We start from the raw sequence: 27,788 nt of genomic DNA, 5'->3' as shown, positions 1-27,788 counted from the left end.
TTATGCAAACAAAGATTCTCTTATTTACATAATTTGCCTTAGGACACCGCCCCCATTGTTACATAAATTATGCAGATAGAAAAAACTGTTAATGGCCCCCTTTGATTTTTCAAAACCCATGTTAATTACAGGCCCTCCCACACGCACACTGCATTCCAGCCGGTCCCCGCCTCCTTTCCAATAAATTGTTCAAATCAACTGATTTTATTATGCCAGAAGCCACGCCCCTTATGCAGATGAGGACATTAAATTACCTCAATGGCATTACATCACAATCCAGGATTTATGCAAATTAGAAGGATCTCCAGGTATTAGCCCAGAAGCCTCTTATATTTTGCATACATTATGCTAATGAGCAAAGAGCTCCCTATGCCCCTAGTTCATTACATCTCTGTTTATGCAAATGAACAGACCCTCCAAATAATCCAGTTTTAGTGTGGGTGGGTTGCACGTTAGGTACATGAACATAACCACTAAATAACCCTGGTTAATTATAATTACACCACTAGCCTAGGCTGCCTTGTAGAAGTTATGCAAATGAACAGAAGCCCTTAAGCACACCTCGTTTTATTTTATCAATAGCCACTCTCCTAGTGCATAAATTATGCAAATATAAAAGAGCTTAATTTGATACCAGGAACCTCCTTCCCTTCGCAGGCATAATGCAAATGAGAGACAAACTCACAAGACTTCTGCTGGACCACAAACCTCTCCTCTTTTGCATAAATTATGCATAAAAAGAGAAAGCGTCCGAAACGTCAGCCGCAATCCAAAAGCTCCGCCCTTTTGCATAAATTATGCAAATCACAAACAACCCCCTAAAGGCCACTATTCCATCCTGCAAGAATCCCCACCGCTTCTGCATAAATTAGGCAAATTTTTCAGCCCCGTGCCCATGCTGTGGCCCTGGGAAGCCCCGCCCCCTTGCTATTGACCTTTCTCCGCCCCCTCCCAGACCCTAGCCCCGCCCTTACGCAGCGTGGGGGCGTGGCCTCTCCTGCGCCGCCGGGGCCTGGGACCCGGATGGCCGTTTAGTCGGTGCCGAGACGCCGAGGCTCCCACATCGGGCCCTGGAAAAAAAAATAAAACAAGGGGGGGGGGACCCGCCGTAATCCGCATCCATCCTCCGCCTGGCGCCCCCATCCGCTCTCGGGAAGCCCGTATCCGGATAGAGCGGACCGAGCCCGATCCGAAGAGGTGGGTATCGACCCGGTTCCGACCCGCTGGGCTCGGCTCTCAGTCCTGGAAAGGGGGCGGGGGGGGAGACGGCTCGGCTCGGCTCGAGCCGGTAGAACGTTCAGGCCTCCGCCATCTTGTTCCCTACCCCCCCATCTTCATCCACATCCATCCGCCCCTCGGGGGCCCCCATCCTCCCCCCTGGACCCCCCCATCCCCTCCCAAATCGCTTCCACTACCACCTCCAGGGGCCATTTGCCCCATGGGGGGGCGTCTGGGGTCACTAACCCACCCCAATACAGAGCCTCAGAGCGGAGGGTTCAAGTGACTGTTGAGGGGGGAGTAGTGCCCCCACAATTCCCCAAAACTTGTCCCCCCTGGGGTGTGGGCTCCATGAGGGGTCACCATGGGGTGTATGCAGTGGGGGGCCTGGATCCCCTTGCACCCCCCTTTTGGCCCCAGAATTTCAAAGCCACTGAAGCTACCCCACAAGTTTAAAGGGGAATGGGGGGTTAATGGGGTTTTTGGGGTGAGGGTATCGGGGGGGGCTGGGCAGGTGGGGAGAGACGGGGTGAAGGCTGCTGTCACCCCCTTCTCCCCCATGGCTGTCAATTTTACCCCCACGATTCAACCCACTGGAAAAATCCTGCCCGCTCTTTGTGGGGTCCCGGCACATTTGTAGGAGCGGTCTTGGGGTACCACAGAAATCTGGGGTCCGTGGGGATGTCTGGGCAAGGGGTGAATCTCATTGTTCTTTCTCTGTTTCCCTATTAAAAAAAAAAAAAATCAACCCCACGGAACACCTCAACGCTCATTTTGGGTGGGCTTTTGATGCTACTATTGGGGTGACTGTGAATTTTGGGGTGCACGTTGATGCCAGAACAGGGCTGTGTCTAAGTGAACCCGCTGCTTTGGGGGAAAAAATCAAAGCCACTGTAAAAACCTCATCTGTATTTCTGGGGTGGCATTGTTTCATGTATTGGGGTATTGAGATTTGGGGGGAGTCAATCAGGGCTAATTAAATCCCTTTTCATTCTTTCTATAGCACCCTAAAGTATTTAAGTCACTGCCAAAAACCCAGCCCACTTTTGCGGGGGGTAAGACGAAATTATCATGGAAATAATGGTCTGTCATTGAAATGTGGGGTGCATGCTGGTGGCAGAACAGGGGTGCCATTTAATTTCTCTCTTTCCCTCCTGTTATTTAAAGTGGCACCCTGAATTCATCTGAAAAACCCCATCTACGCTAGTGAGATGGTACTGAAATTTGGGGTGCATGCCTGTTGATCTCGTGGAAACCTCCTTTTCTTTTTAACCACACCTGAGAAAAATCTTAAACCGCTGTAAAAAAAAAAAAAAAAAATACAACTAAACCCCAATTTTGGGGTAATAGACAACTTTCCTCATTCTGGGGTGTTGGTTTAGGACACAGCAGGGGGGTGGATCTAAATGAACCCCCTCCTTTCTTGGCAGCGCCCTCGTATTTTTAAATTACTGGGGGGGGGGAATCCAGTCCCACATTTTCAGGCTGCTGGAAATCGGGGTGTTGCTGAAATCTGGGTAGGGGAAGGTGATTATGAAGCAGGGGGGAGCTTTTCCTAATTTTCCCCATCCTACAAATATTCCATTGCAATGGAAGGAGAAAATATGGGGTGCTCATAGTAGAATAGGGGGTGAATTAGCCAGTAGTTTGATACCACCCTAAAAAAATAAACCATTGGCAATTTAAATGATAATCATGGTGGTGTGGAGATTTGGGGGTTTATTTTGGTGGTGGTGTGTAGCTTTACCCCTACAAACCCGTCAGTCCCTCCTTTAAAATGATATCGGGGTGATTCACATTTGGGGTGTGGTGACGGGATGAAGGAAGGTCTGGGTATCACCCCCCACAGAAATAAGCCCCAATAACCAAAAAAAATAAAAAATCCACATGGATGTTTATTTGGGGAGGGGGGGTGCTGCCGTTTTGGGGTGGTCAATTTGAACTCTACCCTATATTTCAGCACCGCCCTACACCTACCAGTTGAAGGCAGCAATCACAGATTCATTATCAGTCTGTGATTAGGGTGGGAATCAGCGGGTTTGTGTTGGTTTTGGGGGCTGGATTCTTATTTTACTTCTCTTTCTTACCCCGTAATTATCCTTTTCTCATAAAGAACGTTTAGGGCTAATACCATTGAATTTGGGGAGGTATATACGAGGTGGAATCGAAATACTACCCCACCCCTTTATAATGCCAACTCAGGCTTCAGCAGCTACATTATTTATATTAAGTCATTATCTGATTTATTTTTTTAAAATTATGTTGAAAGTGAAATTTGGGGTGTGGAGGGGATTCGGTCTTGATTTTTTTATTTTAAACTAGGAAAGAAGTAAAATAAGAGATCTGTGTGAATTATTAATAAATATCCATTTAGCTTTAGAAAGCCATTACATTTTGGGGCTGTGGAGTTGGTAATTTAAATAAAAACGAGAGAATATAATAAAGAATGCATACCGTGCTGTGTGTACTGTAGGACTAATAATACAGATTGAACAGAAATTCCTGACCATTATGTGGGTGTTTAAAAGATGGGGGAGTGAAGGGGGGAAGGTGGGGTTGGTATCCCTCGCTATTTTATTTTCGTTAAAATGTGGGTGTGCACAGTCGGTGCAAATTATCACCATATTTTGTGTTGTCTTTCTCGTGAAAATCTGGAGGGCTGGGACAGAACCGAAGAATCGAGGTTAATTTGGCAGCATGCTTAGGGTTACAAGAAAATTAGGAATGGGGGGAAAGGAAGCAGCTAAAATTATGGGTGGGGTCTTCTGATTTGCATGGTCCAGGCAATGTCGACATCGGTGAGGTGTCTTTGACATCTAATGATGAATTGAATAGTCAGTCCGTATCTGTGTATCATGGCGACTCTCAGATTAAGGCTGGGGGTCTCTTACCCCCCTGGAATTTATGATGCAAAAACATTCATGAATTCAATCATTGTAAAGGTTTTAAGAGGCCTCCCCAGGAGTATGCCGGTGGCACTCTACCAAAGACAATGCTAAATTAATAAACCATTCTAAATGAACAGACATTATAATGAACTAACCCCCCGGTAGAGCTGTATTTGTGTATTGACATCAGGGACCACCCTGGTTATGCTGATGAATGCCAGATCCGAATGGTTTATTAATTCCATCTGCAGTGATATTCAGAATAACCGGCTCTCTGTACACTTATTGTTACCCGACGACACCAGTACGTTTTGCTGAGTTGTGAATGGATCCCCTTTTTGTGGGGGTGACGCGAAAATTATTCCTAGGGGAATCTTTATTTTCGTCTCCCTTCAGTGCTCATGATGGAGCATCCGTAATGTAGCCAAATTTCTACGTTTCGTGGTAGGGAACTAAATGTATACCATCGCTGCAAAGAGACCGGAGGAAGAATTCTGATTTACCTGTAAGTAAGGCCAGGAGAGATCGTTAAACCTTCCCTTTAATTACTAGATAAATAATCCACGAATATTAGCATGCATCATCTCTCTTAGGCCCCAAAATTACACTTATTCTAAAGCTCCATACACTGTTCGAGGGGCAGCCGATGTTACATGTGACTGGAATGGGCCCTTTAAAAAGAAAATCCATCATTTGAATGATCAAAATTTGTGCAAAGAACCGGACACCTGAATAGCGAGGGTTTGCCTGGTCCCAAAACAAGATTAAAACACAGTATCAATTGTCACTTTCCCAGCGAGTTCGAGTGGATGCTGCCCTGTTCCTGGATACTTCAGATGTAGAGGGATTGGTGCTTAAAGAAACCCAACCTCTCTGCTTCCTTCTCCGACAGCTTCCTTCCATCTGCCAATCAAATATCTGTAAAATAAAGGTTCTCCCCCACCCCCCCAAAAAAAGGTGTTTTGCCCCTTGATCTCTAAGTAACTTGCAGCCATTTGTGGGAGATAATTGTCATGGCGTTACAATTTTAACACAGGATTTCAAAGATGGGCATTCACACGATACGTGTTAATCCCGTGCTGTATCATTCACCCTTTAATTATATATAAATCATGTTAATGTTTTGTATTTTTCGGGATCTAGTGGACACAGCTGTGAATTGGACCAGTTATTAATATTGTCTTGTTTACTCCTCACTTTATGATGTGATCGTCCTGTTTATCTAACAATATTTGTATTTCACTGTGGTGTTATGTACCAGGTACACTTAATCCTGCCTGGATGGGCTAGATTCTCTCTTCCAGGCCTACGTTTCTGTCATTCTGTGGTAGTTGTATCCCCTGTTCGTTTGTTAACCGTGTATATTGTGTGTGTGTATTGCTAACGTTCCGTTTAACAATATTTAACAGGATATTTATTCTGGGTGCATTTTAACCTTTGTTCCTAAGAATATCCTGTATTCTCTTTCTTTCTTAGCAATATTTCTTAACAATATCTTGTATTTCTTAGCCATATTTGGTGTGACATTGTTAACACAAGGTACTGCCAGCCGATAAGAGGCATGCATAGTATTGTTAAGTGTTTTCGTTAAGTGTTTACGCCATGACTGGATTGTTTCCCCTTTAAATCTTAACAATCTTTGTGGCTCTGGATGTCTTGCTAACAAATAGAGAGGTGTGAACAATCCACATACACAATAAGAATTAAAGTGTTTGCAAATACAGGTACACCTCTACCCCGATATATCTCTGTCCTCGGGAGCCAAAAAATCTTACCGCATTATAGGTGAAACCGCATTATATCAAACTTGCTTTGATCCGCCGGAGCGCGCAGCCCTGCCCACCCGGAGCACTGCATTACCGCATTATATCCGAATTCGTGTTATATCGGGTCGCGTTATATCGGGGTAGAGGTGTACTGCTCTTGAGACAAAAAAAGCTGCTGTTAAGATTTGGGCCCCACCCCGCGATAATGACCCTTAGCTTTTACCTAGCACTTTCCATGGCTAGCTCTCATAAGAAGGGTCAATGTCCTTCTCCTGAGTTTACAGATGGGGAAACTGAGTCACGGGGAAGTGACTTCCCCTAAGGTCACCCAAGAGGCCAGGATGGAGCTAGTTCAAGGCAGGTGTCCTGAGTCCCTGTCCAGCACGTTATCTGCTAGGCCACACGGCTGCCTTTCTGGAAAGAAAATGCAGGATGGTCTTTACGACTACAGAGCAGCGTACATAACCCACCGGAGAAATGAATTAATATTGGTAGCCATTAGGAACACAGAGGCTCGTACCGGTGTCTTTGCGCTGCGTGGGTTATTTACAATCTTTGTATTTATTAAGATTCTGGCTTTTTTTCCCCCTCCTGTTCTTGACCAGTCGTTTTTTCTTGATTCCTTCCATCCCTCCTCGTTTAACAGCGGTTGATTATTCTGGGTAGATTGTAAGAGGATTGCCTAGTTTTCATGTGGATTTGTTTGTGCCCTTCCTTTGTTAATAGTAGTTTTGTTAGCGATAATTCTGGATGCTTTGGCTACACCTCTCCATTAGCAGGATGGTTTTTTGCTAGCGATATTATTTGTTACTTACTCCGTCCAGATTGGATAATTGTTCTTTGTAAGGATTGATTTACCCCCCTCTTTATTCTTAGGCTATTTTAGGGGTTGTTCTCGGGGTGGATTGTGTTTCTGCTTTTATTTTCTCTGTCACAGGTTCCTGTCCTTCTGCTTCCTTCCCCACCTTCTGAAAATCCAGCCAGGAATTAATTCAGGGCAGAGCAGTGGCCTGTTGTACAGGGGGTCAGACTGAGGCTACGTCTTCACTACGGGGGGGGGGGGGGGGGGGGGTCGATTTAAGATACGCAAATTCAGCTACGCGAATAGCGTAGCTGAATTCGACATATCCGAGCCGACTTACCCCGCTGTGAGGACGGCGGCAAATCGACCTCCGCGGCTCCCCCGTCGACGGCGCTTACTCCTACCTGTGCTGGTGGAGTACAAGCGTCGATTCGGGGATTGATTGTCGCGTCCCAACGAGACGCGATAATTCGATCCCCAAGAGATCGATTTCTACCCGCCGATTCAGGCGGGTAGTGAAGACGTAGCCCAGGCTGAGAGTTATCCTTTCTGGCCTTAATCTGTGAAAATAAGCCCAGCCATCAATATCAGGAGGACCTCCTTGGGGTGTGGCTGTAACATTATCACCTGTCGGTTTGGGGCAGTGGAGTCATGGGTTTTCAGGGACCATTAGATCATCTGCTCTGAGTTTTCCTGTGTCACCCAGGTGAGGGAATCTCACCTGTTCCCCTGGCAGGCTGGAAATCCCAAACGACAGGGTGTGTAATTCTGTCGGCTGTTCCGTTATTCTTTCCCTGACAGTAGCCGCCCCATGGCCTGTGATTTCCAAATCCCATCTCTCTGCGCCATGGATTCTGTCCTCCCCAAACCTCCCCTAAATCGGTCTGCGCTGGGGGTGGAGGGGAGAGACATCCCTGGTTCTTTTCCCACCACCCCTCCCTTTCCCCCTCATGGCTGCTAAAAGCGGCCAGTTTTATTCCTCCCTTTCCCAGGCCCTCCCAAGGGAGCGCTTGCAGCCTGGCTGGGCTCTGGAGAATTCCTCCCAGCTGCAGCCTCTCTGCCCGGCTGTGTCTTCCGGCTCCGGGCTGGGGGTGTTGGCTCAGCCAGGAAGTATGGGGAAATCGGGCGCGGTGATTTCAGAGAGCGAGCGCACAGATTTAGCTTTCGGTTGGAAAGTGCTGCAGATCCCTTGGCGAGACACCGGTCCTGCTTTACAGCAGGGGGGCTGGGAGCCAGGACTCTGGGCTCTATCCCCAGCTCTGGGAGGGGAGTGGGGGCTGGTGGGTTAGAGCAGGGGGGACTGGGAGCCAGGACTCCTGGGTTCTCTCCCCGGCTCTGGGAGGGGAGTGGGGGCTGGTGGGTTAGAGCTGGGGGGCTGGGAGCCAGGACTCTGGGCTCTGTCCCCAGCTCTGGGAGGGGAGTGGGGGCTGGTGGGTTAGAGCAGGGGGGACTGGGAGCCAGGACTCCTGGGTTCTCTCCCCGGCTCTGGGAGGGGAGTGGGGGCTGGTGGGTTAGAGCTGGGGGGCTGGGAGCCAGGACTCTGGGCTCTGTCCCCAGCTCTGGGAGAGGAATGGGGGCTGGTGATTAAAGCGGGGGGGGGGGGGGCTGGGAGCCAGGACTCCTGGGTTCTCTCCCTGGCTCTGGGAGGGGAGTGGGGGCTGGTGGGTTAGAGCAGGGGGGGCTGGCAGCCAGGACTCCTGGGTTCTCTCCCCGGCTCTGGAAGGGGAGTGGGGGCTGGTGGGTTGGGGGGGGGGGCGGGCTGGGAGCCAGGACTCCTGGGTTCTCTCCCTGGCTCTGGGAGGGGAGTGGGGGCTGGTGGGTTAGAGCAGGGGGGGCTGGGAGCCAGGACTCCTGGGTTCTCTCCTGGCTCTGGGAGGGGAGTGGGGGCTGGTGGGTTAGAGCAGGGGGGGCTGGGAGCCAGGACTCCTGGGTTCTCTCCTGGCTCTGGGAGGGGAGTGGGGGCTGGTGGGTTAGAGCAGAGGGTTCTCTCCCCAGCTCTGGGAGGGGAATGGAGGCTGGTGGGTTAGAGCTGGGGGGCTGAGATTTCATATGGCTGACTCCAGGCAGCTTTAGGCTGGATTTCCCCATCGCCAGGCACTTGGGGTGAGCTGCCCCTCCTGAAATCCAAGACAGCCCCATCCCATGTCCTCATGTGACCCCAGCGCTGAGCTGGACCCCAGCTGTCAGGGAGACCCTGCGATCCCAGGCGTCTCAGCTGTGCTGAGCTCAGGCTCAGAGGGTGAGTCAAGGATGTGTCCTTAAAGGGGCAGGCGCAGGCACTGAGGATGGAGTGAAACTAACCCCAGGGGTTAGAAACACTTCCCTTCCCTGCCCCGGGTCTGACCTGGAAGGAAAACACCAACTGCCTCAGGGCCACATTACGCAAATGGCCCCGTCAGTTTCATCTTCTCTTGTTTGTTTGGAACTACAGAAATACCCCCTCATTCCTGGTTCCCTGTTGTGTGGCCTTGAGGAAGTATGGACTGCATTCAGAGCCAGATCTCCTTCACCCCCCTGTTGTTGTTTATGTTGCAAGGGGAAAGTTTGAAATCCAAAGCAAAATTGCAGCAAAACCTTTCCCAGGGATGCTGGATTGGCTGATCTATTGTTATAACAAACCCTCACGTTCCTGGACTTAAAATAAAAACCATACGGGACTCAACCACTCTCATAAAAAAACAAAGGGTCACTTTGTCTGATGCTGTCTCTGTCGTTTTCTTTTTTTAAAATGGTCTCTTGTAGGAAGTGGGTGAGGTGGTTTGTGTGGGACCTAACATGAACACAGAGCTTCAAACCAATTCCCCTTGAAACACCCACTTTCAGCGAAAAGGCAAATTTGTAAAGGTGACAAGGAAACTAGGAAGGGCAGAAAAATGGCAGGATTCCCAGGTCCTGTCCTGGGCTCTAGCTGGGGGGTGGGGTTAGAGGGGGTGGGGCTGGGAGCCAGGACACCTGGGTTCTCACCACTGTCCTCCCTGCAGACAGAGGCACGTTTCGCGAGGCGCCAGGAGGAACCAACGTACTCAATGACCTTCCAGCGCGATGTCAGATCGTTTGGGGCAAACAGCAAAGGGGAAGGATGGAAAAAAGTATTCGTCGCTCAACCTGTTTGATACGTACAAGGGAAAGTCCTTAGAGATTCAGAAACCAACAGGTACAGGCACGAGGGGGCGCTGTGCTGCAGGGAGGCGGGTGGAGGGGGCTGTAGTGGGCGCTGTGCTGCAGGGAGCAGGGCGGGGGGTCAGAACAGGCCCTAACCTCTCTCCCCCTACAGTAGCCCCTCGCCATGGCTTGCAGAGTCTCGGGAAAGTTGCCATTGCCCGGCGTATGCCACCCCCTGCGAACCTGCCAAGCTTAAAAGCGGAAAACAAAGGCAATGACCCCAACGTCTCACTAGTACCAAAAGACGGGACAGGATGGGCAAGCAAGCAGGAACAGTCAGACCCAAAGAGGTGAGGAGCCGTCCCCCCTCGGAGTGGGTGTGGGCCTGGCTCAGGGGAACGGGGCCTTTCCCCTCTAGGGGGCGCCAGCTCCCATCAGGCCCCAGGTCTGAAGTCTGTGTCTCTCTCTCTCTCTCTGCCTCATTCATTCCCTCCGTCTCAGTACCGATGCCTCGACAGCTCAGCCGCCGGAATCGCCGTCGCCGCCGGCTTCACAGACGTCTGCCTCAAACCCACCGAAACGACCCCCAACAGCACCCGAGGTGAAGACATTGGGGTGGGGGGTGTCTCCCTTGACAGAGATCAAGATCCTGGGGATGCCTTTAGGGTAACTCCCCAAACAGTGTCCAGGATGGAGAACAAGGAGAGTCCTGACACCCAGCCCACCGTTCTAACCACTAGACGCCACTCCCCTCCCAGAGCCAGGGAGAGAACCCAGGAGTCCTGGCTCCCAGCCCCCCTTTCTAACCCACTAAGCCCCCACTCCCCTCCCAGAGCCGGGAGAGAACCCAGGAGTTCTGGCTCCCAGCCCCCACTCCCCTCCCAGAGCCGGGGAGAGAACCCAGGAGTCCTGGCTCCCAGCCCCCCTTTCTAACCCACTAAGCCCCCACTCCCCTCCCAGAGCCGGGGAGAGAACCCAGGAGTCCCGGCTCCCAGCCCCCCTGCTCTAACCCACCAGCCCCCACTCCCCTCCCAGAGCCGGGGAGAGAACTCAGGATTTCTCTCTCTTGCAACCAGCCTGCGTCCATGTCACTGGCCCCTAGACCCCGCTGGCATTTCCTAGGGCCACAGGGGGCGCTAGTGCTGGAGGTTGGTGCTGCGGCCTGTAACCGCTCTCTGCCAAAGGAGCTTCCCAGCCTTGGCGGCAGGATCTGAGAATCAGCCAGTGGGAGCTGTTCAATGAGCAGCTGGGAACGTGGGGCTGGGGGTGGATCTTGGGAGGCTGGTAAGGGGGCTGCAGTCCCCAGAGTCAAACTAACCCCTCCCCCTCCTTTGTTCTGTCAGAATCCCCCTACAGTAGCAAGCGGGGTAAAGTCTTGGGCACAGGCCAGCGTTACCCATGGAGCGCAAGGAGATGGTGAGTTCGTTTACCGATCCCCTGGAGTGGGGCTTGGGGGCAGGGAGCTGGGGCTTCTTAGGGGGATGCTCTAATGTCAAACACAACGTTAACCCGGGGAACTCTCTGCCACTTGATGTCATGGAGTCAAAGAGCCTAGCAGGCTCAGACACTTCAATGGCTGATGGGAGCTCTCAGGCTCAGTTAGAGGGGATGAGACGTGAGGGCTCGAACCCCAACCACCAACTGTCCAGGGCATGAGCCAGCTGCTGAGCCAGTGATCAGGAAGGACACGCCCACCCCCATTGGGCACCACCCACGGGCTGGGTTCTGAAGCAGCTGGCCCTGACCACTCAGAGACAGGCTAGGTGGGCCCCAGTCTCATTCTGCCAGGCAGTTCCCTGGCTTGGTCCTCCAGGGTCATAGAAATGAAAGACATTGGCCCTCAGGGGTTGGCGAGTTGGCACGTCACAGCCTCTTGCGTCTAGCTACAAAGAGGTGGAGGCTGATCGGTTCACCAGGGTCATAGACGTAGCAATTCTCACCCCTTTGGTCCTGAAGAGTCATAGAGCTGGAAGATAATTGGTCCTCGGGGTCATAGAGGGGACAACTCTTTCTGTTCCATGGTCCTCCGGGGTCATAGAGGTGGGCTAGTCAGTCAGCCTCCCTCTCTCCGCAGGTGGAAAGGGATCAAGCCTACTGTCGCGATTCTCTCGCGAGGAATTTCCGACCCTGCAGGCGGCTGGAGACCAGGACAAAGCTGGCAAAGAAAAGGACACTACCGATGCGTCGTATGGGCCCGGACCAAACCTCCGCCCCCAGAGTGAGCCCCGCCCCTCCCCTCCAGGGGCGCCCCCCCTCCCAGGCAGGGGTGTCCCAGGGCGGCACTGGGGGCCTGTGACATCAAAGACCCCAAAGTGCTGGGCCCCCTAACTGAGCCTTGAACCCGGCTATGCCAGCCAAACCTTGGCCAGCCCCTGCCTGCCCCAGGGTGTGTCCCCTCGGTCCCCCCCGCGCATGGCAACCGGACTGGGGAGACCCCTTCTCTGCGGGCCATGACCTTGTTCTGTTCAGCTGCTCCCCCATTTCTGCGCCCCACCCCAGAGGGGCTGCATCTCTGTGCTGGGCCAGGGGTCCCCGGATAACCAGCCCCCGTGCCCCGCCCCAGAGGGGCTGGGGGTCCCTGGATAACCAGCCCCCCGGCAGCGCGTTGCCTTACCTCATCCCCCTTTCCTTTGCAGATGCGACGAGCTGGCGGGATGGAGGCGGGCGGGGCACTGACGGGGAGGTGCCCGAGCAGCACCCCGGAGCCCCCGACGGGCGGGCCGGGGTGGGCATGCAGGCCTCCGCCCCGCCCCACTTCCCTCCCTACCGGGGCATGATGCCACCATTCGTGAGTGTCGGGGGGGGTTGCTCTGTGGGGAGGGGCAGGGCGGGGGGGATTCTCTGTGGGGAGGGGCAGGGTGGGGGGGTTTGCTCCATGGGGAGTGGGGGGGAGGGAAGAGGTGGGGGGCGGACACCTATCCAGGGAGTGATCCATCTCCGTGACTGAAGGTGGCTCAGCAGATCGGGGTTCAAGGGGGGACAGGTGGGGGCTGAACTCTTCCCCCCCAGCATTGGGGGGCCCCCTTAACGGCCCGTCTCCCCACAGATGTACCCCCCGTACCTCCCGTTCCCGCCTCCGTATGGGCCGCAGGGACCTTACCGCTACCCCACCCCGGACACACAGAGGTGAGTTGGGGGGGCTGTCAGGACGCCTGGGTTCTCTTCCCAGCTCTGGGGGTGAGTGGGGTCTACTGGTTGCAGCCAGTTGCCAGGACTCCTGGGTTCTGTCCCTGGATCGGAGGAAGAGGGGGGAGGAGGGAGTGCGGTCCAGGGGGGTGGGGCTGGGAGCCCGGACTCCTGGGTTCTGTCCCTAGCCCCTCCATGGTTCTCCCTCCCCCCAGGTTCCCGCGGCTGGCTGGGCCCCGCCCCTCGCAGCCCCCCCAGCGCGCGGCGGAGCCGGTGAGCCGCCCGCCCGTGCTCCGGCAGGACGATCTGAAGGAGTTCGACGAGCTGGACCAGGAGAACGACGAAGGCTGGGCAGGTAGCGCCCCCCGCTGGGGATCCGGGGGGTGGGGGGGAGCTCCTTTCCTCCGCTGCCCCCTGGCCTCGACACACAGCCCCGGGGCGCCCCCGCGTCCGGCTGTGGGGCAGGCTCTGACGCCAGTTGTCTCTGTCTGGCCAGGCGCGCACGAGGAGGTGGATTACACCGAGAAGCTGAAATTCAGCGACGAAGAGGACGGCAAAGAGTCTGACGAGGAAGGGGCCGAGAAACAGTAAGAGGGACCCCGGCCCCATCCCGACCCCTCCCACCTCAGACTTACTGGCCCATCCAGGCCCCCGGAACCGGCCCATCGTGCCCCACATCGCTGCCTCCCCCCAACTCCAACTCAGCCCCCTGGATCAGACCCACCAGCTTGCCCAGCCCCACAACCCTGGATCCAGTCCCCCAGCTCAGTCCTGCTGACCCGTCCGCCCCACCCCCTGGTTCAGTCCCGCATCAGACCCCCGGGCTTGCCCCGGCCCCACCCACCCCGATCTCAGCCGTGGCCCATCTCACTGCGTTTGTTGCTGATCTCTGCCCTCTGCCCCCCAGCCAGGACAGCGAGGGGCCGGGCCCCGAGGGCAAGAAGGCCAGCAGCCCCAAGGAGGAGCTGCCCCCTGTCAAGGCGGCCTGGGCCGAGGGCTCCCGCCCCCCGGAGGGGGCCAAGGAACCGCCCGCCGCCCCCGCACCTCGCCCCCCGCCACCGCCACCCCCACCCCCCAACCGGGGCAACTGGGGGCAGCCCAACGACTTCCCAGTGAGTGTCGGGGGGGGGCGGAGGGTTCACTTTGGGGGGGTTCCGGGAAGGATCTGAGGGCAGTGGGGCGTGAGCCCTGGGGAGGATGGAGCATTCATAAGGTGTGGGATTGGGGGGATGTGACCTTGGAGGGATAGAATAGGATTTAGGGGGTGTATAGAGGAAAAGTCTGGGCCTGGGGGGATATAGGGGCTGTGGGGCAGGGATCTGCGGGGGGGTGAGGGGACATGGGGGGGCTGCGGGCCAGGGATCAGGCTGTGAGGCGGTGGGAGGTGCCCGTCTCCCCCTGACCCCCACCTCCCCCCAGGCGCGCCCCCCGGCACCGGAGGACGAGGATGAGGCGTGGCGCCAGCGGCGGAAGCAGTCCTCCTCAGAGATCTCGGCGGCGGTGGAGCGGGCGCGCCGGCGGCGGGAGGAGGAGGAGCGCCGCATGCAGGAGGAGCGCCGGGCCGCCTGCGCCGAGAAGCTCAAGCGCCTGGACGAGAAGTTTGGGGCCCCCGACAAGCGCCTCAAAGCCGAGCCCCCCAAGGAAGCGCCCGCCCCCCCGCCGCCGCCCCCTGCCCCGGCCGTCGCCAGCCCCCCGGCCGCTGCCGCCCCCCCGGCCCCTGCCCCCCCAGAGGAGACAAGAGACCAGGAGGAGCCAGCCCCGGTCAGCAAACCCGGCAGCAGCACCAGCGGCAGCTTCGACGCCGGGCTAGGTAGGAGGCATCTTGGGGGCCCCGGGTAACCTGCCCCGCCCCAGAGGGGCCGCCTCTCGGGGGCCCCGGGTAACCTGCCCCGCCCCAGAGGGGCCGCCTCTCGGGGGCCCCGGGTAACCTGCCCCGCCCCAGAGGGGCCGCCTCTCGGGGGCCCCGGGTAACCTGCCCCGCCCCAGAGGGGCCGCCTCTCGGGGGCCCCGGGTAACCTGCCCCGCCCCAGAGGGGCCGCCTCTCGGGGGCCCCGGGTAACCTGCCCCGCCCCAGAGGGGCCGCCTCTCGGGGGCCCCGGGTAACCTGCCCCGCCCCAGAGGGGCCGCCTCTCGGGGGCCCCGGGTAACCTGCCCCGCCCCAGAGGGGCCGCCTCTCGGGGGCCCCGGGTAACCTGCCCCGCCCCAGAGGGGCCGCCTCTCGGGGGCCCCGGGTAACCTGCCCCGCCCCAGAGGGGCCGCCTCTCGGGGGCCCCGGGTAACCTGCCCCGCCCCAGAGGGGCCGCCTCTCGGGGGCCCCGGGTAACCTGCCCCGCCCCAGAGGGGCCGCCTCTCGGGGGCCCCGGGTAACCTGCCCCGCCCCAGAGGGGCCGCCTCTCAGCTGTGGCTGCCAGGTGAGGCCTCTCCGCTCCCGTGTCGTGCCCAGCGACTGACCCCCCTGCTCTCCCCCAGCCGAGCCCCCTGTGGCGCCCGCCCCCAAGGAGGTGCCCGAGGTCCCGGATGAGCCAGTGGTGGTGCCGGCCCCCCCTGTGGCCCCTGCCATGCCCAAGACAGAGCCCAAGGGCGAGACTGTGGTGCCACCGCGCCAGCCGCCCCTGGCCCAGAACCTGGGCTACTCCAAGTACCAGAAGTCTCTGCCGCCCCGGTTCCAGCGGCAGCAGCAGGTAACAGCTGGGGGGCGCTGGGCTGGAGGAGGGGGACTGTGGGGGACCTCGCTGGGGGCGGGGGGGGGGGGCTGCAGCCCTGCATGGGGGGGCCCTCGTGGGGGGGGCTGCAGCCTGGCATGGGGGAGCCATTGGGGGGCTCGCTATGGGGTGAGGAGTGGCGCGGGGGGTCCCTAACCCCTCTGTGCCCCCCAGGAGCAGTTGCTGAAGCAGCAGCAGCAGTGGCAGCAGCAGCACGGGCCGCCCCCGGTGCCCGCCTCCCCCCAGCAGCAGGTGGCAGCGGCTTCCCTGGCGGGCCTGGGCCCCTCGCCCGGTATCCACCCTCCACAGGGGGCGGGGCAGCAGCAGGCCCCGCCCCCCCAGCAGCAGGCCCCACCCAAGGCCATGTACCCGGGCTCCATGGGGCGCCCCCCACCCATGCCCCAGATGAACTTTGACCCCCGCTGGATGGTGATCCCGCCCTACATGGACCCGCGCATGATGCAGGGGCGGCCGCCCATGGACTTCTACCCGCCCGGGGTGCACCCCTCTGGTAAGCCCCGCCCATGCCTGGGTCATGTGACCCGCTGGCCCCGCCCACGCCTGGCCCAGGGTGTGACACATTAACTGGGCTAGACCTGGGTCACATGATCACCCATTGACAACCCCCTCCTGTGGCCTGGGTCATGTCTACAACAAGTCAAAAATGACTTAGACGAGTTAGAGGCCTTCAAATCACCAGGGCCGGCTGAAATGCAGCCTAGGAGATCTCGGCGCCATTCGCGATTCTCTCTGAGAAGCCCTGGCAGACGGGAAAAGGGAAAGGACGACAAACCGGGGAATTACAGCCCAGTAGCTTCACTCTGTACCCGGACAGATAATGGAGCAAATCATTAAGCAATCGATTTGCAACCACCTAGAAGATAAAGATCAGTAACGGTCAGTGTGGGTTTGTTGTGTCAGACCAGCCTGAGAGCTTTCTGTGACAAGGTCACAAGCCTTGTGCGTAGGGGGAAGCGGGAGACGTGGTATATCTGGACTTTAGTGAGGCTTTTGATACGGTCTCGCATGACCTTCTCCTAAACAAACTAGGGAAACACAACCTCGATGGAGCTACTATAAGGTGCGGAACTGGTTGGAAAACCGTTCCCAGAGAGTAGTGATCAGTGGGTCACAGTCCGGCTGGAAGGGCATAACGAGTGGGGTCCCGCAGGGATCTGTTCTGGGTTCTGTTCAATATCTTCATCAGTGACTTAGATAGTGGCAGAGAGAGTCCACTGATAAAGTGTGCGGACGATACCGAGCTGGGAGGGGTTGCGAGTTCTTTGGAGGACAGGATTAAAATTCAAAATGACCTGGACAAACTGGAGAAATGGTCTGAAGTCAACAGGATGAAATTTAGTAGGACAAATGCAAAGTTCTCCCCTTAGGAAGGAACAATCAGTTGCAGACACAATGGGCAATGACGGCCTAGGGAGGGGTACTGCGGAAAGGGATCTGGGGTCAGAGTGGACCAGAACCTAAATAGGAGTCAACAGTGTGACGCTGTTCCCAAAAAACCGAACATCCTTCTGGGCTGCGTTAGCAGGAGTGTTGTGAGCAAGACACGAGCAGTAATTCTTCCGCTCTGCTCCGCGCTGATACGGCCTCAGCTGGAGTGTTGTGTCCAGTTGTGGGCCCCACATTTCAGGAAAGATGTTGGACAAACTGGAGAGAGTCCAGAGACGAGCAACAAAAATGAGGAAGGTCTAGAAACCATGAGCTGTGAGGGAAGATTGAAAGCTCTGGGTTTGCGTAGTGTGGAGGAGAGAAGACTGAGGGGGGACGGGATCACAGTTTTCAAGTACCTGAAAGGTGGTTACAAGGAGACGGGAGAAGAATTGTTCTCGTTAACCTCTGAGGACAGGCCAAGAAGCAATGGGCTTCAATGGCAGCAAGGGCGGTTTAGGTTGGACATGAGGAAAAACGTCCTGTCGGGGGTTCGCACTGGGATAAGTTGCCGGGGGAGGTTTAAGGGCAGGTTGGACAAACCCCTGCCAGGGATGGTCTGGATAATACTGAGTCCTGCCCTGAGTGCAGGGGACCGGACCGGACGCCTGGCGAGGTCCCTTCCTGGTCTGTGATGCCAGATGACCTGTGGGCCCCACCCACACCTGGTCACATGATCAGGCCCCCATGCTCCCCCCTCAGCTTCCTGGTCTGGGTCATGTGACCCAGCCCGCTGCAGTGGTTTGGGTCCCACCTCCCCTCTGCTCTGGCCTGTCCTGTGATTCATTGGTCCCACCTACTCCTGGGTCATGTGACTGCTGCCATGCCCTGGCCGGTCCCCAAGTGCATTGTGGGGGGAGGAGCCGGGGGGCCCGTGGTTCTAACCCGGGGGTGCCGGACCTCTGACCTGTGCTCTCTGCCCCCCTCCAGGCCTGCTGCCCCGCGAGCGCTCGGACAGCGGGGGCTCCAGCTCGGAGCAGTTTGAGCGCCACCCCCAGATCCTGCGGGAGCGGGGCACCCCGCCCATGGACCCCAAGCTGGCCTGGGGGGGAGACGTCTTTGCCGCCGACCCCCGGCCCCTGGCCTCGCCCCTCCGGCAGCCAGATGAGGAGGAGAAAGGCCTGCGGTGAGTGGGGGGGATGGGGGCAGTGGGGGGTTGGGGAGCTGTGGGGCCGAGCAGAGGGCATTGATGGGGTGGGGGCAGGAGGGTCGGGCGCGGGGCAGGGGAGGTAGGGGGCCAGGCTTGGGGCAGGTAGTGGAGGGCCCGGCTGGTGGGCTGAGGCATGACGCCCCTTCTCTCCCCCCAGGAGTGAGACGCCCCCTGTCCGCCTGCGGGAGGCCGCCACCCCCCAGCCCTACGTGGGCAGCTACCCGGCCTTCGCTGAGAATGGCGCCCCGGCCCCCCTGCACCGCTTCCCGGGAGATGAGCCCCGCCCGGGGGGGCCCTGGCCAGCCAGCCTCGCCCTGCCCCCCAACGCTCCAGGGGAGCTGGCCAGGAACGGGCGCCCCGAGCCCCTGGCCCAGCCCCCCCAGCGCCAGCCGGATGAGAAGCCCCCCAATGCCGAGGAGCCCAAGGAGCCCCTGGCGGCGCCCAAGAAACCCCCCAAGGAGGAGCCGGCCCTGCCTCCCAAGGAGGAGCCGGCCCTGCCCCCCAAGGAGGAGGCGCCGCGCCGGGCCGAGCGCCCCTCGCGCCAGCCGCACGACTTCCACCGGCCACCACGGCGCGAGGCCAAGACAGAGACACGCTGGGGCCCCCGGCCGGGCAGCAGCCGGCGGGCGGATGAGCCGCCAAGCGGCGAGAAGCCCCCACGCAGAGCCGGGCCCATCAAGAAACCTGCGCCCCCCAAGGAGGAGGCTGAGGAGCCGCGCCCCAAAGCCAAAGAGGGCACCGAGCCAGCGGGCGCCAAACCGGACCCACAGCCCGGCCCCAAGGAGCCCCCCAAGCCAGGCAAGGAGGCCAAAGCCAAGGCACTGGTGAACGGCAGCGTGGCGGGGCCCCCCAAGGAGCCACAGGGGGCGCTGTCGCCCACCCGCCGACGCCGGGAGTGCCCCTACGACCGCGGGGGCGGCGGCTACATGGGGCGCGGGCGCGCCCGGGGGCGGGGGGAGTACTTCGCCCGGGGGCGCGGCTTCCGGGGCGCCTACAGCGGGCGCGGCCGGGGTGGCGGGGGCCGGGGCCGCAGCAGGGAGTTCCGCAGCTACCGGGAGCCATTCTACCGCCTGGAGGAGGGGCCGGGGCCCCCAGGCGGCGGGGGTGGCGCCCGGCCCCGCAACGCCAGTGAGACGCGCAGCGAGGGCTCCGAGTACGAGGAGATCCCCAAGCGCCGGCGCCAGCGCGGCTCGGAGACCGGCAGCGAGACCCACGAGAGCGCCAGCGATGTGGCCCACTCGGACAAGGAGGCGGCCCCGCCCCCGCTGGCCCCCCAGCCCGCCAAGGAGGAGCGGCACCGGGGCCCAGCTGCCCTGCCCCGCTTCGCTGACAAGATCCCGCCCCGCCTCTCGGAGCCGGGAGCCCGCGGTGGCCGCATCTTCACCCCCCGCGGCGTGCCCTCTCGGCGTGGCCGTGGCGGGGGGCGCCCCCCAGCCAGCACCTGGAGTCCCCCGGCCAAGCCCCTGCCCGGGAAGAAGCCGGAGAAGCAGGAGCCGGAGGCAGCGCCGGATTCGCCCGGCAAGGAGAAAGCGGCGCTGGGGCCGGCTCTCCCGGGGCCAGAGGATCTGGCCGCGTTCCAGGCTCCCCCCAAGCAGCAAGGGCCGCCCCCCAATGGTGCGGTGGATCGCAGCTTCGAGCGGCCCCCCCGCCGGCGGCGCCACGGCCGCTCGCAGCAGCAGGACAAGCCGCCCCGCTTCCGGCGGCTGAAGCAGGAGCGGGACAACGCGGCCCGGCTCAATGGGGAGCAGCGGGGCGGGCCGGGGGCCCCAGCATACCCGCCACCCCCCGCCCCGGCGGAGGAAACGGCCTCCCGGCGCCCAGCCGGCGCCAAGTCCCCCGACCTGTCCAACCAGAACTCGGACCAGGCCAACGAGGAGTGGGAGACGGCCTCGGAGAGCAGCGACTTCACCGAGCGCCGGGGCGGTGGGCCGGGCGAGAAGGAGCCGGGGGGCCCCCCGCCCCAAGCCTTCCTGAAGGGGGGCGGTGGGGGCGGTGCCCCGTCGCTGGGGGGCCGGGGGGCCAGCACCGACCTGACCCTTGCCCAGCGCAAGGAGATGTCCAAGCGCAGCTTCTCCAGCCAGCGGCCCGGCATGGACCGGCAGAACCGGCGCCCCAACCCCGGGCCCGGCAGCGGGGGCAAGGCCGGGGGCCGCGGGGGGCCTGGCGGCGGCCGCGGGGACAAGAGGACCTGGCCCTCGCCCAGGAACCGCAGGTGTGGGGGCCGCGGGGGAGGGGGACACTTAACGGGGGCGGACATAGGGACAGCGGGGGGCACATGGGGGGGTGGTCGGGGGGAGGGAGGGGATTGGGGCAGTGTTGCCAGTGGCCTGCAGGCCCGGGGGGGTGGGGGCCAGAGATGGGGGGAGGCACTAATGGGGACTGATGAGCTGTGGGCTCATAACGAGGGCACAGGTCATTAATGACAATGGACCGTTACTGGGGGGGGACACAGGTGGGCAGGGCCAAGGGTCACAGACACATTTCTGGGGGGGCTGCAGGTGGGCAGGACTGGGGGGCACCCAGCTACCCTCCCTAACTCGCTCTCCCCCCAGCCGCCCGGCGGAGGATCGCCCCCCGGGCCTGAGCCTGCCGCCCGGGCCCACCACCAGCGCCGTCTACCGGCTGGACCACGTGGTGCCCAGCGACCCGGCCGGCATCCAACAGGCCCTGGCCGAGCTGAGCAATCGTCACGGTGCCCGCGCCAAGCAACCGCCACCCGGCACCGCCCCCGCCTCGGCTCCCACACCGCCGGCTCCCTTCCCCGCCCACCCGGGCGGCTACAGCCGAGGTAACGGCCCCGCTCTCTTCCCCACGGGCTGTGGGGAACTGCCCTGAGACCCACACACCGGCCACAACCCAGCCAGGATGGGAGCAGGGGGCGAGCGAGGTGGGGTAGCCAGAGCCCCCTCCCAGAGGGCTGCACCCCATGTCCCCTCCTGCACCCCAAGCCCCTGCCCCAGGCTCAGCCCAGAGCCCGCACGCACACCCCGAACCCCTGGGGAGAGGGAGTGACGGACACGGGGGCGGGGTCTCAGGGAAGGGGCGGGGTAGATCCTGGGTTGCCCTTAAACTCAATAAGTGATCTTGGGTGTAAAAAGGTCGGAGCCCACTGCCCTACAGGGCATAGAGCCTGGGCCCCATTCCCTGACCCCTTGAGCCAGCCAGTCCCCGCCCGTGGGGCTGGGTGGGAACCGACACCCCCTAGAGGGCATAGACCCTGGGCCCCATTCCCTGCCCCCCCCGAGCCAGTCAGTCCCTGCCCGTGGGGCTGGGTGGGAACCGGCACCCCCTAGAGGGCATAGGACCTGGGCCCCATTCCCCGCCCGTGGGGCTGGGTGGGAGCCGGCACCCCCTAGAGGGCATAGACCCTGGGCCCCATTCCCTGGCCCCCGTAGCCAGCCAGTCCCCGCCCGTGGGGCTGGGTGGGAGCCGGCGCCCCCTAGAGGGCATAGACCCTGGGCCCCATTCCCTGGCCCCCGGAGCCAGCCAGTCCCCGCCCGTGGGGCTGGGTGGGAGCCGGCACCCCCTAGCGGGCAGGGACACACTGACCCCACCTCTCGGTTTCAGAGCCTCTGTTCATGGCCAAGGCCCAGCTGCTGCAGTCGGGCGCCAGGGCCCTGGGCGATGTCCCCGGGGTTAACGGCTTCCTCCCCCGGCGCCGGGACCGGCCCCACAAGCAGGAGGTGAGTGGGGACGGTGGGAACCGGGGGGGCCCTTCCCCCAAGCGCTCACACTCCCCCCCCCCCCCCCCGGCGTTAACACTTCTCCTCTTTGTCCCCCACAGGACCCCCTGGGCTATTCCCACAGCCCCGGCTTCCCCAGCCCCAAGCAGGACCCCCCGGGTGCCCACCTGGGCCAGCGCGGCAGGAGCAGCTCCTCCGAGGGGCTGGCGCCCCACATCTGGAGCCGGCTGCAATCCAGTAAGGAGCTGAGGGGCAGGACCCAGTCGCGCTGGGGGCGCTGGATCCTCCTCTGGGGGCAGGGGGCAGTTTGGGTGGCTGCTGATAGATCCCCTCACCCGAGCTCTGCCCCCCAGGTGCCCCCAGGAAAAGCTACCGGCCCAGATCCGTGGAGCCCTGGATCGACCCGTTAAATGCCTTTGAAGACGTCGTCAGCACGGAGGTGAGGGCAGCAAGGGTCTCTCCCCGGGCAGTCAGGGCTCCCCATTGCCCCAGGGCGGCGCTAGGGGCTGTGCTGCAGGGAGTGGGGCGGGGGGCAGCCAGGGGGCTCTCCCCGGGCAGTCAGGGCTCCCCATGGCCCCAGGGTGGCGCTAGGGGCTGGGCTGCAGGGAGCGGGGCGGGGGGGCAGCAGGGGGCTCTGCCCGGGCAGTCAGGGCTCCCCATGGCCCCAGGGCGGCGCTAGGGGCTGGGCTGCAGGGAGTGGGGCGGGGGCAGCAGGGGGCTCTCCCCGGGCCGTCAGGGCTCCCCATGGCCCCAGGGTGGCTCTATGGGGCTGGGCAGCAGGGCGCTCTCCCTTGGCAGTCTAGGCTGCCCCCTAACCCCCCCACCCCCCCAGATGAGCCAGTCGGACAGCGGGGTGGATCTCAGCAGCGACTCCCAGGTCTCGTCCGCCAGCTGCAGCCAGCGCAGCTCCCCCGACGGCGGGCTGAAGGCGACCCCTGAGCCTGGCGTGGGGGGCACACGGGGCACCGAGTCCGTGGCCCCCGGAGCCGAGGGGGCCGCGCCCCAGGAGCAGGGCAGGAGGCCGGCGCCCGCCGACGCCAGCCCTCACAAGGACAAGAAGGTAGGAGTGGGGGCTGGGGCCCGGAGAGGGGGGGAATGGCGCAGGGGAGGGGAACAACTGGGGCGGGGGCTGATCGGCTTGGGGGGGAACAGCTGGGGCAGGGGCTGATCGGCTTGGGGGGGAACAGCTGGGGCGGGGGCTGATCGGCTTGGGGGGGAACAGCTGGGGCGGGGGCTGATCGGCTTGGGGGGGAACAGCTGGGGCAGGGGCTGATCGGCTTCGGGGGGAACAGCTGGGGCGGGGGCTGATCGGCTTGGGGGGGAACAGCTGGGGCGGGGGCTGATCGGCTAGGGGTTGGAACGGCTGGGGTGCGGGGATGGGGGCCGTGACTTACCTCTCCCCTCCCCAGCAGGCCGGCAGCCCCCCGGCCCTCCCCCGGGCCCCTCCCGGCCCGGGCCCCATTGGGACGGAGCGCTCCCAGCGAGCCGAGATGGCCAGGGAGAGCGGGGGGGGGGGCCGAGCCTGGCCCGGAGCCAGCAACCCCCAGCACCGGCCCCCCCATCCAGTTCGGGGCCAGCGACAAGGTGAGCAGCACCCCGGATGCCTGGGTCCTGACCCGAGGCGGGAGGATGGGAGCCTAGATGCCTGGATTCTCCCCTGGCTCTGGGAGGGGAGTGGGGTCTAGTGGTTAGAGCCGGGGGGCTTGGTTCTGGGGGGGCTGGGGGCCAGGACGCCTGGGTTCTATTCACCTGGCTCCCGTCCCCGCAGGACACTGACCTGGGGCTGCTTGTGAGCGAGGGCAACAAACCTGGCAAGGAGCCCCCGGCCCCGGGCCTCACGGAGGGGGTGAGTGAGGGGCCCGGATGCCTGGGTCCTGTCCTGGCTCTGGGAGGGGGTCGGGTTTGGGGAGTCCCAGGACTCCGGGGTCCTGTCCTGGCTGGGGGAGGGGGCATCCCAGGACTCCTGGGTCCTGTCCCAGGAGTGGGAGTGGGAGGGGCGTCCCAGGACTCCGGGGTCCTGACCCGGGAGGGGGAGTGGGAGTGGGAGGGGCATCCCAGGACTCCAGGGTCCTGTCCCGGCTGGGGGAGGGGGCCGGGCGCTTTTCACCTGCTGTTCTTCTCTCCCCAGCTGGTGGGCATGTCCCGGGAGTGGGAGCTGCTCCCGCCCCCCAGACCCAGCCTGGCCCCCCAGCCCAGAGCCCTGGCCCTGGGGCCGGCCGCCTGCCCCCCTGCGGAGCCCTCGGCGTACTCAGGTAGGGGCGGGCGGCATGGGGCGCTGGGGGGCCGTGGGGCCGGCCTGGGGTCTCACTGCTCACTGCTTCCCCCTACAGGTGAGAGGGGGCCGAGCCAGCGGCCCTACCCCGAGCTCTTCTACGGCAGCCAGCCCGGCGTGGCCCAGGTACCCTCCGTCTGGCCGGGGCGGGGCCGGGGGGCTGGGCGGGGGGGGCTGGCCCTCTGTCTGACCCGCGCCCTCTGCCCCCCCCAGCAGGTGCCCAGCCCCCCCGTGGAGTCCCAGCTCAACGGCAGCTTCCGCCCGGGGACCCCTTCGCTGCATCCGTACAGGTAAGGGGAGTGGGGGTCTCCAGAGCCTGTCGGGGGAGGGGTCCTGCCCCAGAGCCAGCCGCATGTCAGCGTCAGGCAAGGGGTCCCCCTGTGCCCAGCCCCCTGCCCTGCCCCCCCGAGCCACCGGCCTGTCAGGCGAGGGGTCCCCAGATAACCAGCCCCCGCACCGCCTATAGCAACCCGCCTGTCGGGCGAGGGGGCCCCAGATAACCAGCCCCTGCCCCAGAGCCAGCCGCGTGTCGGGCAAGGGGTCCCCAGATAACCAGCCCCCGCCCCCCCCCATAGCAACCCGCCTGTCAGGCGAGGGGGTCCCCAGATAACCAGCCCCCGCCCCAGAGCCAGCTGCGTGTCGGGCGAGGGGGCCCCAGATAACCAGCCCCCGCACCGCCTATAGCAACCCGCCTGTCGGGCGAGGGGGCCCCAGATAACCAGCCCCCGCCCCAGAGCCAGCCGCGTGTCGGGCAAGGGGTCCCCAGATAACCAGCCCCCCCCATAGCAACCCGCCTGTCGGGCGAGGGGGTCCCCAGATAACCAGGCCCCGCACCCCCTATAGCAACCCGCCTGTCGGGCGAGGGGTCCCCAGATAACCAGCCCCCGCCCCCTATAGCAACCCGCCTGTCGGGCGAGGGGTCCCCAGATAACCAGCCCCCGCACCCCGCCCCAGAGCCAGCCGCCTGTCGGGCAATGGGTCCCCAGATAACCAACCCCCTGCCCCGCCCCAGAGCCAGCCGCGTCTCCTGTCCGCGTCCCCGCTGACCCCGTCTGTCTCCGCAGATCCCAGCACTTGTACCTGCAGCCTGGCCCGGCCCCCGGCTCCCCGGCGGCCCCCGTCCTGCCTGGCTCGGCCCTGCTCTCGGGGGTGGCCCTCAAGGGGCAGTACGTGGAGTTCTCGGCCCTGCAGGCGGCCGAGCTGGCCAAGCTGCCGGCCACGGGGCTGCTCTACCAGGCGGCCCCCCCCTTCCTCTACAGCCCCCCCTTCTGCACCAGCCAGCTGGGCCCCGAGCAGCCCCTGCTCCAGGTACGGGGGTCCTCTGGGGGTGGGGGGGAGAAGGGGGCGGGGCTCCCTGTACCTGGCTCCGCCCCCTGATCCCAGGCTCCTCCTCCTTCTCCCCCCAGATGCGGCAGGAGCTGAACCCCCCCTCGGATTTCTACCCCGGCTCCCTGCCGCAGGCCAACCAGAGCAGCTTCCTGCAGGGCCCGGGCCCCGCCCAGCAGGTGAGCCCTGCCCCCAGCTCACTGGCTCCGCCCCTGGCTCTGCCCCTGGCCCCGCCCCATGCACTGACCCCTATCCCCCCCTGCAGATGTTGCTGCCCATGGTGGAGTCGCAGCTGCCCCCGGTGGTGAACTTCGGCTCCCTGCAGCAGGGGGCACCAGCTGCCCCCCCGCCACTGCCCCTGGTGCCCGTCACCCCGGCCCTGCGGCCCCCGGGGCAGCTGGCCGGGCGCCTGGTCCCCTCGGCCATCCGCACCTTCCCCCATGGCATGGGGCGCACGGAGGTAAAGGGGGCGGGAGGGGCCCTGGCTGGGCGGCTGGCTCAGGGAGGTGGGGGGCTGGGGGGAACTCAGCTGGGGGGGCCAGAGGGGTGGCAGTGTCCCCGATTGGGGGGCTGGCCCAGGGAGGTGGGGGGCAGGAGGAGCCCCGGCTGATCCCTGTCCCCCTCTCCCCACAGCTGCACCCCATGGAGATGAAGCCCTTCCCCGAGTACCGGAAGTTGAGCAGTCCTGGGGGTCGAGCCCCAGCGGTGGGCAGGTGAGTGGGAGTGGGGGGGGGGCTGAGCTCTAGGGGGGCCCCTCCCACTGGGGCCCCCTCACCTACTCTCCTCTCCCCCCACAGAGCCTGCGTGGGCCCCTTCAGCTCCCGCCTCCGGGCTCCAGGATCCAGCTACGCAGGGGGCAGCCGCAGCCAGCGCCCGGATGGCGGCTTGCCGGTGAGTGGGGTGGGGCCTCTCTCCTCTGGGGGGCGCCGCCCCGATCCGGCCCCGGGGCCCCTCTTCTCTGGGGGGCGCCGCCCCGATCCGGCCCCAGGGCCCCTCTCCTCTGGGGGGGCGCTGCCCCGATCCGGCCCCTGGGGCCTCTCTCCTCTGGGGGGGCGCCGCCCCGATCCGGCCCCTGGGGCCTCTCTCCTCTGGGGGGGCGCCGCCCCGATCCGGCCCCTGGGGCCCCTCTTCTCTGGGGGGCGCTGCCCCGATCTGCACGTGGGGGGGTAAGTTGCACCCCGTGTCTGACTCTCCCTCCCCCCAGGTCTCCCCGTCGGACGTTCTCTGCTGGACCCCCAGGCCCTGGGAGCGCCACCCCCCAGCCCGCGAGGGGCCCCCCGCCCGCCGGCCCCCCAGCCAGAGTGACAAGCAGGAGCCTGGCCTCGCCCACCAGCGCTAGCCCGACCCCCTCCCCCTCAGTGAGTGGGGAGGGGCTGACCCCTTCCCCCTGTTTAATTTCTAGGGTGGGGAATCCCCGGGGGGCAGGGGTGAGAGCGGAGCTGCCCTACCCCACTGAATGTAACTGGAGTTGGGTTTGTTTTTGATTCACCTGAATTAATTTGGGGGGGCAGGAGTTGGGGTCCCCTGCCTGGGTGTGTGTAAATATATGTGATGGGCAGGGGGCTCTAGCAAGTTTGTTACAAAATAAACTGAAAAACTGTTTAAAAAAAATGAATAAAAGGTTAAAAGCAAATGTGGGGGGGCTGTGGTGTGTGAAGGGGCTGTGCACCCCCTGGCTGTGGTTCATGGTCTGTTCTGGGGGCAGCGGGGCTGGGTCTATACTACAGGTGTCAGTTCATCGCATCCCCAGCCCAGCGTGGCTACTAGTCAGGGATGGACCCCTGTTCTAGTCTTGGCCTTCACAACATCCCGTGGCGAGGAGTTCCCCACATTAACGGTGCCTGGGGTTGTGTTAAATGTGCTGCCTGTTAATGGCACTGGGTGACCTCTCGTTCACTATCCTCCCCCATCACGCTGGGCAGGGCTTGATTTATCCCGGCTAGTGGAGAGGGGATCAACTTGATCCCTCTGCCAGCAACGCTATTCGTGGAGCTTGTGTAGATCTGGGCCCATCTCACTGACCCTTTTCCCAATCGGGGCGACCGGCTCTGCCCACAGTGATCCAGGGAAAGCCCCCTGGTGGGTCGCTGCAGCCCCCGTTGGCCTGGAACGGCAGGTAAACAAACCGGCCCTGCGCCCTGGAACAGGAGATTCTTATTCTCCCACCCTGCCCTGAAGGAGCCCCCCATTTGCCTCTCCGCCAGCACTCACCCCCCTCTGCAGGGAGGGACCAGGGGAAACTGAGGTACAGGCAGCCTCAGTCACTGGAGCAAGAGTGCCCCCCGGCACAGACAGGACACGCAGCCC

At 62.2% G+C, this 27,788-nt stretch overlaps 1 protein-coding gene across 1 annotated transcript; it reads left to right on the top strand.

Annotated features, from left to right (window-relative positions):
• Positions 1–1,046: 1,046 nt before the first annotated feature.
• PRRC2A (proline rich coiled-coil 2A) lies at positions 1,047–26,820 on the top strand. Its single transcript, XM_065415926.1, has 32 exons — positions 1,047–1,197; positions 9,656–9,828; positions 9,949–10,126; positions 10,278–10,377; positions 11,120–11,192; positions 11,851–11,994; positions 12,413–12,564; positions 12,823–12,902; positions 13,118–13,257; positions 13,399–13,489; positions 13,810–14,014; positions 14,277–14,712; positions 15,372–15,583; positions 15,779–16,115; positions 17,981–18,176; positions 18,358–20,412; positions 20,753–20,988; positions 21,768–21,883; positions 21,985–22,120; positions 22,237–22,322; positions 22,716–22,943; positions 23,417–23,467; positions 23,652–23,729; positions 24,012–24,135; positions 24,214–24,281; positions 24,369–24,445; positions 25,220–25,463; positions 25,562–25,660; positions 25,747–25,941; positions 26,115–26,194; positions 26,279–26,372; positions 26,686–26,820. The coding sequence occupies exons 2-32, from the start codon at positions 9,717–9,719 to the stop codon at positions 26,818–26,820; spliced, it is 6,558 nt and encodes a 2,185-aa protein (XP_065271998.1). The 5' UTR covers positions 1,047–1,197; positions 9,656–9,716.
• The last annotated feature ends 968 nt before the right edge of the window (positions 26,821–27,788 follow it).

Source organism: Emys orbicularis, chromosome 13 (genome assembly GCF_028017835.1).
Source record: "Emys orbicularis isolate rEmyOrb1 chromosome 13, rEmyOrb1.hap1, whole genome shotgun sequence".
Lineage (NCBI taxonomy): Eukaryota > Metazoa > Chordata > Testudines > Emydidae > Emys > Emys orbicularis.
This window is presented reverse-complemented; position numbering and strand designations above follow the sequence as displayed.